At 40.0% G+C, this 12,594-nt stretch overlaps 1 protein-coding gene across 5 annotated transcripts in view; it reads left to right on the top strand.

Moving 5' to 3' along the window:
• Positions 1-6,722: 6,722 nt before the first annotated feature.
• Positions 6,723-12,594, top strand: part of dmxl2 (Dmx-like 2) — a 38,362-nt gene continuing 32,490 nt past the window's right edge. For all 5 annotated transcript variants that reach the window (XM_086106780.1, XM_086106782.1, XM_086106781.1 and 2 more), the window contains exon 1: positions 6,723-7,172. In XM_086106780.1, the coding sequence (XP_085962906.1) occupies positions 7,086-7,172 (87 nt within the window). In that variant the 5' untranslated portion in view covers positions 6,723-7,085. The remainder of the gene's footprint in view (positions 7,173-12,594) is intronic.

Raw genomic sequence — 12,594 nt, 5'->3', positions numbered from 1 at the left:
AGTGTGAGTGAAGCCCCCTTAGGGACATCCGTGATTTCTAACCTCACTTCTGGATGAATAAAAATTCACACTTGTAGGACAATTTAGCTCACAGTGACAGGCCATAAGTGAAACAGACACAGCTAATCTATCAGATTGTGTGCAAAACCTACGAAATGCAATGGCCTTTTAAGTGTGACAAAGAATAAGAAATCCCATTTTAATTTGACATACAGTTATGGACACAAAGTCCCACATTGTATTGTGAACAAACTTTTCACATGCAGGGAAGAGCAGTGAGAGATTTATCGGTGAGCCGAAGACCGTGAAAGGCTGAAAGAAGGGGAAACAGGTGTGTCATGTAGGACAGGGGTGTCAAACTCATTTTTGTCATCGGCCACATTTTAGTTACCGTCTCCCTTGGAGGGCCGTTATGACTGAAACCACATAGAAAAGACAATTATAATGGTTTATTCAACTATTGTTTAAGTTACTGTAATGAGGGGTTTGGCAACAAGAAAATACTTGCAATATGTCTCTTATTTATTACATATGAGAATTTTAAATTTTGTTTGAGATTTTAGCAAGCATCATGAAAGTTCACGTTTGATTTGCTTTCGCGGGCCACATAAAACGATGTGGCGGGCCAGATCTGGCCCTGGGGCCTTGAGTTTGACACCTGTGATGTAGGAGATAAAAATGACAAGGTCGATTTTTGGAGACAATTTGAACATTATCATTTCGGGGAATACGAACTTTTGTTCTTTTGAGGGGACCGTAAATTTACACCGGTATACTATACAGGCTGCACAGTGGCTACTTTACACTGTAGCAATGTCATTTCTTCACTGATGTCCAATGAATAGACAATAAAATATATTTCAAGGTTAGGGGAATACTTATTTTAATTACAGGAGCTGTGTTATTGTTCATTTATAGTTTACATTTCCCGTTGGCTATATGTGATTACATTACAGATCAAATAGTTCTAGTTGAATGACAATGACAATAAATGACAAAGTCTTTTTTCACATGACTCTCATCCAACCACAATAAAAGGCCTTCTTCAGGGCGAAAGGAGAAGGTATATCGAGGAAGAAAAAGCAGGATGGTGTCAAAAAGAGAGACAACACTCTGATAGCCGTCATCAATCTTCTGTATATCTGCAGGCACAGAGGTCTTTTAGAGATTGTGCAGCATTGCAGGGTGTGAAAGACCGATTCAGGAGCACCAGGGGGCGGTGAGCGTAAAAAAAAAATTAGATTGAAGGTGCAAAATAAAAAATAAATAAATAATACCAAAGTCAAATGTGATGGAAAAATGTTAAACATATTAATGTTGGTTATGAATTGTCTAAACACGGGAATGTTCAATTGGCGGTCTATGATATTACTTTTTTTAATCATAAGGAAGAATGGCATTCCCCAATTCAGGTCACAACTGAATCATTTAAAAAATGTTACTACTGCGTCACCACCTGACTCTTTGACATTTAAAGTTCAGTCTTCATTTTACAGGCCAAATAAGCCAGTTATTAAGACAGCCCACTTTTTGAACTAAGGAGAATTGATAGCGAACATAACTACATATAACAAAAATAGCTGGTGTTGAACCAAGTCAGGCGGCAGTTACAGTTGAAATGTCACTGTTGATAAAATAACTGTTTCAGTTACAACACAATCAGCTTAGCGAGAGGAGAAAAAAGATGAAGACCGTGACACAGATTGTGGGTCAAGCAGAAGACCGGAGTCGGGTGCATCACATCTGTTCATGAATCAGGTGAATGGTTGAACACTTGACTTGCCTGCCTGCTCTCCAATCTTCCTCTGTGATTCACGCTTCACTTTATTATCTCTCACATGTGGGTGGATGTCCAGTCACATGCACAAGTGTAGTTTTGGTTTCATTCTTATTTAGCACTTTATACTTCCATTTTGACCTACATTGTGTAATGCAGTGATTCCCCTGGGGCAGATTAGTGTGTCGTGAGAGCTCTAACGGTGTGCCAGCGGAACTTAACAAATTTCACTTAATTGGTGAGAAAAATATTTATTAATAAAAAAAAAGGAGCAAAAAGTATGCGCTTGACATAAAACTCATTCACTCCCAAATACGTTTTTAAACGTCTTCAGATCCAGATCCAGAATTGGCTGGTACTGAATGAGTTAAATGTGCATTCAATTACAGCTCCGGCCTCCCTGTGTTCACTTTGCATGTTCTCTCCGGGCATGCATGGGTTTTCTCCGGGTACCCTGTTTTCTTCCCACATTCCAAAAACATGCATGGCAGGCTGATTGAACACTCTAAGTTGTCCCTAGGTGTGAGTGTGAGCGTGGATGCTTGTTCGTCTGTATGTGCCTTGCGATTGGCTGGCAACCGGTTCAGGGTGTCCCCCGCCTACTGCCCAAGGACAGCTGGGATAGGCTCCAGCACCCCCCACGACCCTTGTGAGGATAAACGGATCGGAAAATGGATGGATGGATAAAAAATGTGCCTCGGCTCAATATACGTTAGGAATCACCGGTGTAATGCATCAAACCTTTTTTGTGCTTTAATTATTGATGCCGAAAAAACAAATCTTACTGCTACTTTAGAGTGCATTGAGTCATCCCTTCTCATTAACTATCCAAAATATGCAGAGATTTCAAAGTAGCAATCAATTAATCAGTAAATGTGGTAATCAGTAGATTATTATTATTATTGTTGTTGCTGTTGTTGTAATATTGTGTCATTTCTGCTTACATTCATAAATAATAGTAAATATTCATGGTTTACTCCCCCCTTTCCACTTGACGTTTTTTAAAATATGAAATATGATGTATGGTCACGTTCACATCGGTACAATGAGGATTACTTTCAGCATACACGCTTTTATGTATTCAACTACGCATCCAAGTTCCATTCCGTCGTCACGATTACCCGTAGAATGTCTTGCACCTCAGGGCAACACTTGTGCAGCCTCCAGCTAGCAACCATCCATGAAATGAGAAAATCTATAATGCATTTCATTGTTCTCTTCTAGATGGTACAGGCTTGTCGAGCAAACATCAACCACCCTCCAACCAACCTTAATGGAATCTAAATACATATACTTGCTCGTTGTTATTCACGCTGTCAACCATCTGTGCTTCACACTCAGTAACACAGATGAACGAAATGCGTTTTACATTCCTTATTCACAGGTCAACTAATGATGTCACAAGTGAGAACAATACTTGTTTCGTTCTGAAATGGTGAACAGAATAGTCTTGGCCTGAAGGAAATTAAAGCCTACTTCCTATTATCTAGAGTAAGTCCAACACATTACACAATGCATGTTGCACATTTCCTGCAACTGTACTTTCAAAGCAATGATGACACCTTGGCTGATAAAACGTGGAAGGCTGATCATAAACGTGAACTCTGTGGTATGTCTTTTCGTTGAAGTACACTGATGATGATGGATTTGAATGCAAGACTGGGATATATGAGCCTTAAAACTGAACAAGGAGACTGACATCCTGGTCAGTAACCCCATTTGTAATCTGTGTTAATTACTGAAAAACACTGATTGTTGTCTTATTCAGCCAGTATTGGGAATTTTCATTTTCTACATGAACCAGGTCAAAGTACAGTTCAAAAATGTTTAAATGAATGACTTCAGTTGATAGTTCATAATTCAACATATTGAAAAAAAAAATACTTGTGGTGAGAATTGCCGAGCAGAAGTGAGCATATTAATTACCCCCCAACTCTGTTCCTGTACTGAGTTGTGTCATCAGACTTGCAGCCGCATGTTTTAGACCAGTGGTTCTTAACCTTGTTAGAGGTAGCGAACCCAACCAGTTCATATGCACATTCACCGAATCCTTCATTAGTGAAAAATAAAAATGATTTTTTTTACAAATTCAAGACATTAAAAAAAGCATATATTAAAAGCAGACAAAAGTCAACACAATTAGTATAAGTATAAAGTATGTTTTTTTTAATTGTGCAAAAAATGAACCAGTCAGTGATGGCCAAGCGGGCGTGTCATAACTAATTGACATGTTGAGTTGTGTGTGTTGCCCTGCGATTGGCTGGCAACCGATTCAGGGTGTCCCCCGCCTACTGCCCGGAGACAGCTGGGATAGGCTCCAGCATCCCCCGCGACCCTAGTGAGGATTAAGCGGTTCGGAAAATGGATGGATGGATGGATGAGTTGTGTGTGTCTTAACCTCCATGGCAGAGGCTCCGTCGAACCACTGAGACTGATTCACTGAACCCCTAGGGTTCGATCGAACCCGGGTTAAGAACCACTGTTTTAGACTATCCGGTGAAGAAAGGTGTGCACCTAATTACAAGGAATATTGTTCTATGTTTATTTCACCTGCCAAGAAATGCACTGTTGTGACATGTAGAAAGAAAATAAGATCTATATGGGCTTGTCTTTTAGAATCCGTGCTTCAGTAGCAACAATTAGAGGGCAACCAAGTTGAAATTGTACAGAGTTGTGTGCACTGCAGACCTCCAAACTCATGGTGACAAACAATGTAGCAGCTTCAATTCCCATTCCAAGCGCTGGTGATTTCCATTGTTCGTGCTGTGCTATAAGATTCACTGACAATCAGCACATTTTGTGGGTGCAAAAACGTATTGCCAGCACCAAAGAAGTACTTGCAAGTCGTGTTGCTTCCATAGGTATGTACAATTGTTACAAAGTAAACGTTTACATTTTAACTCATTTTCACTACACAGTATTACTTATAAATGGAAAGAAGAGTGGAGCAGAAGTTTGTCAGGAACAAAAAGTACTCAAAAATTTATTTACTGGCAAATTTACTGGTCACACATGAATGTCACCATTAAGGTAAAGTATATAGACCTGAAACTGATACTTTTAGCAGAATGGTGCTCCCTAATGTGCAACATTTTTACGCGTGAAAAAAGTATGTTCTTTAGGAGGTTGTTGGACCCCATTTTTTAAAAGTTCACACCCACCCCCGATGCTGGTCATGGAACTAAAAAACGGAAGCCAGTTTTATTAACTCCATGGCCAACAGCTTATAATGTATGATATTTTTTATTTGTACATATTTCCTTCCAAACTCATGTTTGTATGGTCCGATGAAACAAATGTTGTACTTAATGGCCATATTTCCAAAGTATATGATTGTCCACAACACCGTTCATCAACAAAAGAACATAATTCCAGCAGTGAAGTATGGTGGTGGCAGCACTATGCTGAAGGACTGTTTTTCTTCTTTTGGAACTGGGGCCTTGGAAAAGTAAATAGAATTCTAAAGTCAGCTTGATTGGATTGAAGTGCATTGTATTCCATAATAAGACTGTTTCATGAATAAAATCCCTTCCCTAGTAGCATACAGCACAAAATGTATCATGAATGTTTTTCTTCCAATATGCTGCATAATCACTGTATTGTGATATTATAGGTGTGCAGGTACGCAAACGACAAAATATGCCATGCATTCTTACTGGCGCTGTTCATGTCACAAGCCTTGTTACCATTTCCCATCCTGCTGTCCTGTGTGTCATGTTTGCTGGGAGGCAGCCTCCTTCTGATGATGTCACAGTGGATAAATAATTAGGCCACTGCATTGACGGCTGCTTTTTTACATACAGTACTAGTCGGTGTTCATACTTTCATTACGGACAAAGACAACTCAAGGAGAGCACATTATTGTGACAATGGATTTGTTCTAGGACATCAGAGGAAAACAGCCAGGAAGAAAACAATAATATGTGACTTGCTTCATTAAATCTCATCAGTGTGAGACGAGTAAGAGCCGATAATAGAGTGATAACAGACAATAGACACTGAACTTTAGCCAGGGCTGTCTCATTCATTTGCCATGATTTAATTTCACTGTAGAAATAGCTATCCATTATCTGAATCGCTTACCCTCACAAGGGTCACGGGTGTCTCGCTCGGAGCCTATCTCAGCTGACTTGGGGCAGTCGGCTGGGTACACCCTGAACTGGATGTCAGCCACTGTAGAAATATCAGATATTTTATTGTCTCTGTCTGTTCACATAAAAATGTGGGCTTGAGCAATATTTTAGGAAATGGAATAAGGCACAGTAGAAAGAAATGTATCACTAATCATCATCATCATCACCTTAAATTGGTTGAATCTGGGCTGTAAACCTGTTTTAAATTTGAAAAAAAAAATGCATGATAGGTTGAAGACTAAATGTCCATAGATGTGAATTGTTGTTGTGATTGGCTAGCAATCAATCCGGGATGAACCCTGTGTCTCACCCAAAGTCAGTTGGAATAGTCTCCATGTCAACTGCAACTCGAGTGAGGAAATCAAGATGATTGGTTGATTGAGAATTCATGAAACCTTTGGTTGCAATTGTATCAGCAATTTTGTGCTTTTTACTGTCTTCGTTATTGATGAATAGTTTTATTGTTTGTTGTTGTATGACTTATTTTTGCTCCATGTAGAGCACTGCAGCTTGGTGTCAGTTGGCAAAAATAAAACTATCCTGGGTGGGTTGAAATCCACCAGCACCACCTATTTTGCAAACGGCATTTATTACATTGTGTTAAAAGTTACAAATGTCACGGGAGAAAGTCAGAACAGCCCCTCATTCAAATAAAAACACGTTTATAATGGTAAATCCGTTATTTCATTCAATTGAATCCGTCACATAAATGCACTGCATAAACGTAAATGTAAATGAACTAGTTGTCACACTCTATGATCTATGTGCTGTAGTTCTATGAGCACCCAGTCGTGCCTAGGCAACGGCGTGAACGCGCATGTCAGCCTGGCTCGCCGCAGAGCCTCAGCTGCCTCTGTTGCCTCGGCGTTGACGATTAATCGCGAGGATGGTGTTGACAGCGAGAGGCAACGGATGGGCGCTTTAACTCGCGTAAATGGATGAGACGGTCATATGAAATTACATTCTTAAGGCTGGAAAATACCCCCCCCCCCCCTCTCACAACCACGACGTCTGTGGAGCAAGACGACGTTGCGAGGCCGTGGACAACTCGAACGTTTACTGATGGAATCTCCAGTTGCTGGTAGATGGAGAAACCGACATAGTGGACTCGTGAATAATTAAAAACGGCATCTGCTGCTGCTCAAAAAAAGAAAGAAAGAAAAATAGAAAAGAACATGCATCTGCATCAGGTGCTGACGGGAGCGGTGAACCCGGGGGATTGCTGCTACTCGGTGGGGAGCGTGAATGACGTCCCGTTCACGGTGAGTTTCTATTTGGATATTATTTGACTTTAGTTTATGTTAACTCGTGACGGGCTTAGTGGGTGGTTAGCTAGCTAGCCTCATACCAGCTGCTGCACGGGGGCGAACCAGACCGCTGAAGCTAAAGCTATCGGCTAACCGGTTAGGAAGCTAGCAAATATGCCGCACTGTAAGAATCCCAAATACTCGAGACTTCCCCTGCCTTCCTCATTGATAGTCTGCATTGCGTTGAAAAACATCTTCAATTACTGACCTTTTCACACCAATATCGACACTCGTCAATTACCGCTGTTATTTATGCAGCGGATTTAATACCAGCAACTCGATGACCTTTAGAAGTATGTTGTCACGTTACAATTACTGCAAGGGAATCCCTTTGCGCATCCATGATCGTAACTAGAAAATACTGTACTCTATGGTGGTCTAAATATTATCGTGCTCATAACGAGGAGGGGGGCTGTGCGTTGACCGTGAGAGGCATTATAGTATTGGGTTGTAGAAGTGGCTTAGCTCGCAACCATTTGGCGTTAAATCCTCCTCACGGATCATTAGCTCCCTGTCATCCCAGCATCAGCCATGACGTAGACGACCTTATATGGATACACACGTGCTGGAGCATTCAGTGAGTCTCGGAAATTATGCCAAACTCATGCGATGCTTATGAAACATCATAAATGCACATTTTCTCACATAGGCAGGGTTCTCAGGCAAGCAAATTGCCCCCCGGCTAGTTGTTGCAGTGGTGAAAGCAGTGGCATTCATGTGGACTAGCGCCAGACACCTCTCGGGGCTCCCATCCCTCTGGGTTACCTATCCTGTTGTTGCGATTTCACCATAATGTCACATAATCATTTATACCAGGTGGCAAAGGTCAGAACTTTGTCTGATTGTGCCACTTGTAAAGACACCCTTACATGTTAGTTGACCAAGGCAGAGCAATTGTGAAAACAAAGTGATGATTTTAGCCTTCCTTATTTGCTTCCAAGAGAGACGACACACCAGTCGCAATTTACATTTAAACAGGTGAGTTGATTAACAAAATATATATGCGGCGGAAATTCGGACATAGTTAACATGATCTTTGAAAGACTCGCTTTTTATTTGACTTTTTCTGTTGCTGGGCACAGATGTACCCTTTTGACTGTAATGGTGTCGACTGTGTCATGATGGAGTGCACGTTTTAGTGTCTTCTAGTAACAGGCTGGCCTTGTTGTTATTCTTGACTTAAAGACAACCCAACAAAACCATTTATACATACCATACCTGCGAGAAAATGTCTTCCACAAACCCTTTCTGTTCCTTTTAGAAGTGGTGAGTACTCCATCAGGCAGTGTTGCAATCTTCTCCGCACAACTATTTGTAACATTGCCTCGATTTCCTATCTTCACCGTTTGAATGACATTTTTTAGATTTTTTGGGGGGAAGTAAAAAAAATAAACACCTTTTGGGTATATCTGCCAGCGCAAACCCAAAGACAATTTTTTGGCATCATTTCAGTAGTATCAGAAGTATCTTGAAAACTATTAATGCTATATACCAGTGCTTCTCAAAAGAACTTCCTAAAAAAAAATACTTGGCTCTTCAAGTACCGCTATCGTGACAGATATTAAAAGGCAGTTGTGTAGTGTTGAAAACTAACCATTTGAAATGATTAAATGCAAATGTGTTGTACTTTAATGTCAAATGCAACAGAAAATTATTAAATACAAATGTGATGTACTTAAAGTTAAATACAATTGAAGTGTACTTAACAAATGTACTACACCGCGTGAAAAAAAAATTATGACAGTCTAATATGCACAATTTGGGCATTTAAATTCAGTGATTCTTTTGCAGACCAATGGAGGGAGCCCACATACCAGTAAGATTATTCGTACCAATCTGTTTACAAGCAGAATATGAGTGCACTTCCGGATTTAACAGTACATGCATAAACGTTTTCATGACCTTCGTGATACAAATATTCTTCATCTTGATGTCTGGCAGCTTCCCCACATTTTTCTCTGCCTCACAATTGGTCAATATTGCATTTTGCCCAGTAAGACAAGAATAGAATAATATTCCAGTGGCCACTGTGATGGCCACTAATGTGTAATAGTTCACTCAATCCCTTCCAATTACCTTTCACGTTTCCCTCAAACAGACCATTTGAAATAAACCAAGAAGAGACTGGTGGTAAACAAAATGGTTTTAGTCAGTTTTTTGTAAAGTAAATGATAATGGTGATGATAGTACAGTATTGCCTTTTTGGGGCGGCGGGGAGTAGGTGGGGGGATGATAATACAGAGACAGTATTTTATTGTCTCATGAGACACTGCCCTGTAAATCTCAATTTTTTTCATGGCAGCCCTTTGTGAAACTATCTGGATCTATACCTGATTTGGAAGCTTTGTTTAATATGTCGTACTCCTTTGACATTTTGTCATACAAGCTGCATTGTCAAGATTTTAGTAAACATTATAGCAACTTTCTGACTGTTTGCTTCAAAAGTGCTGTGACTGTTGAAATAAAATTTGAGGCCGGTGCGATGGCTGTCAAATATATGCTTTGTCTGTTTGTATAGATTTTCTTCCAGACATTGGCTGCTTCCTGAAGTTTATTAGGGTATTTGAATGAAGTCCCACTCATTACTTTTTGAACTGTATATAGCGGACTTTTTCTCTTCTGCCCTCATGTTAACCTCAGATGGAGGCTATAAATGCATGCGAGCTTTGCTCTGAGGCTAGCTATTGTGCATCAATGTAGAGGAGAGCTAGCTCTGGAGCAAAATTGTGCACATTGCCTTGAGGCCAAAGTTTCTGCACTTGGTGCTTTCCCTCTCTGTCCGAGAGGACGTTTGAAGAACACTAGATAATCTGTCCAGTGTATTTTGACTCATACTGACCCCGTGGGCTCTTGGGTCAGACCCCTGGAATACACACAACACATGCAAGCACAATAATGGTTGACACAACTCAATTTCCAGCCAAAACAGATACAATTTTATTTCTCGACCCTACAATCATGACTGAAATAACTTGAAATTGATAAAAGTAGAATTTTCTGAAATACATATTGACAAGCCACAAGGCTTCTAGGACTGTGGTCGTGGAACAGTTATGGGGTTTTCAATTGTGCCTGTGCCATGTGTGCATAGAAAACAATACTGCACCTCCTGTAAAACGTTCTGGGGTTGCTTTGCTAAACCCAGCACAGGGTGTATTCAACATTTGGTGGGTGCAAAGAAATCTCAAAACTATCCTGACACTTTGGTGCAAAATGTGCTGCCCCATGTCATAACTGACAGCTTGAAAAAAGCTGAAACATCCAATCTGGAGAAGGCACCCTTAAAACCTGAGAAGGTTAGAATAATTTACTCATGGATAGTGGGCCAAAATATCTGTTGATACAAAAGCCTTGATTAAAAAATTGAGTGATAATTATGTTTGTTTGTGTGGACACAACCGCACTATGTAAAGCTGATCATGTGTCTCAGAGTAGGTTTATTTTGTTCTGAGTTTGCGCGCAAAATCTGAAACGGTTGTCTGTAAAAACGAAGGACTTCAACGTATGATGATATGAAAATACATCACAATCAAAAATTCAGTGACTGATGGCAGCTATCAATGGGCTTGTGCTGCTCAGAGGAGTATTGTCTAGCGCTTGTCCAGCAAAGATGACTCGCATGACTTACATCATGTGTCAGGGGAATGCAAAAAAAGGCTTTTAAATAAGAGCCAGAGGACAAACAGTTGGTCTGCATGCGCATACAGTTCCCCCCCTCCCCAAATTGACATTGCCAACTACTTGACTGGCATGCATCCTACCGCAGTCGTCTGTCATTTTTGGCTCCTTGTGAGCAGGGATAGTTCACTATGTTGTCTGTACACAAAGCTTAAAAAAAACATGGTGGAAAAGCAACCATTTTAAGTTGATCGAAGCATCACATGATGCTGATAACCGTGTCTTGGTATGCTCGTAATTTTAACAATCATTGAGAACATGGTTAGGGTTCTTGTCCTGAGGCTACTGCTCACTTTTTTTTACACCACTCCCAACTACTTACTTAATGTTTTTGAATTTATCATGATCGTTTTCAAAGTGGTGTATAATGGCAAATGCGAATTATGGCACGTAATATATGCTGTATGTGTTATGTTTACCTTGGACAATAGGAAATGTTATTATCTCAAATGAGGGTAGTTCGAGCGTGGTTTTTTTTTCTCCCCCTCTCCCTCCCTTGTTTCTTTCTGACTTTCGGGTTGAGTGAACGCTGGCGCGTTTTGGCTGCCGCTGCTCAACCCGTATTGTTTTGTGTTTTTTGTTATTGTAAAGTGTCCTTGGGTGTCTTGAAAGGCGCTTATAAATAAAATCTATTATTATTATTATTATTATGCACGTTTTACCTGTTTTTTCTTTTATTGGTTGGTTAAGTGTTGAATTAATAAATTCCTTGCTATTATCATTATCTCTACTCCCTTAACCCTCCAATCATGCTTATTTTATTCAAGTGCAGTGCATTCTCGTCTTTGAGATGCAACCCAATAACGGGTTGGAATAATTTATCATATTTTCTCATAATTTACTGTTGCTGACTGTTGTTCTTTGTGTGAATAGTATCACTCCATTAAGTCTCTTTATGCAGAACATTTCATTAAAAAAAAAAATATATATATATAAGAAGACAATGCGTAATAATTAAATGTTCAAATTGAGTTTAGAGAGTAAAATGAGGACTACTCATAGTAAAACAAAAAGTCTCAGGGAACCACTTGGTTAAAAAAACAGTCTGGTGTTGTTTGACTCTCAATGTCCGCGGCAGTCCATTGCGCTGCTTACAGAAGCCATGCTGCAATATAAATATAAAAAAGCCTATACAGCGTGACGATAGCTTGGATGCGGTCAAAGTACATTTCGCGGATGTAGACGGTCTAAATACTCAAGAGATCTCGCTGAGCTGCAAATGTTTAATTTGGGATAAAAATATATTTTCAGCTCAGGCTTTTGACTGCGGCAGCCAATCTCGTGCAGGAAAGTGTTGGGAGCAGCTGCAGCAGCAGAACATGTCTGCATGATTGAGTTAGGCACTGGGAATAGGAGGCATTGGATGGAAGAAAGACAGAAGTGATCCCTCATTCGCTTCCTCTTATCTACACCCACTCTCCTTGCCGCAGTCAATGCATGACAACATTCACACATTTCTTCGATTAAAACAAACAAACCAAAAAAAAACAACAACAACAACAGACTTTTTCTAAAAATAAATAAATAAGCTCTATGAATCTACTGCATTCCCCTCTCTTAAGGTTTGAGTATTTTCAGAATTGCCATTAAAAGATGCTCTTCGCAAACAAAGATGTCTCCTGATCTCATCGGAACTATAAAAACGATAGAATGACAAAGGTGCCCTCCAGGAAACAGGAATTGACTCTCGTGTAAAATC

The sequence above is a fragment of the Hippocampus guttulatus genome, chromosome 3 (assembly GCF_054856545.1).
Source record: "Hippocampus guttulatus isolate MCC_2025c chromosome 3, RoL_Hgut_1.0, whole genome shotgun sequence".
In the NCBI taxonomy this organism is placed as follows: domain Eukaryota; kingdom Metazoa; phylum Chordata; class Actinopteri; order Syngnathiformes; family Syngnathidae; genus Hippocampus; species Hippocampus guttulatus.
Note: the sequence above shows the minus strand (reverse complement) of the source record. Positions and strands in the feature narration are given on the sequence as shown.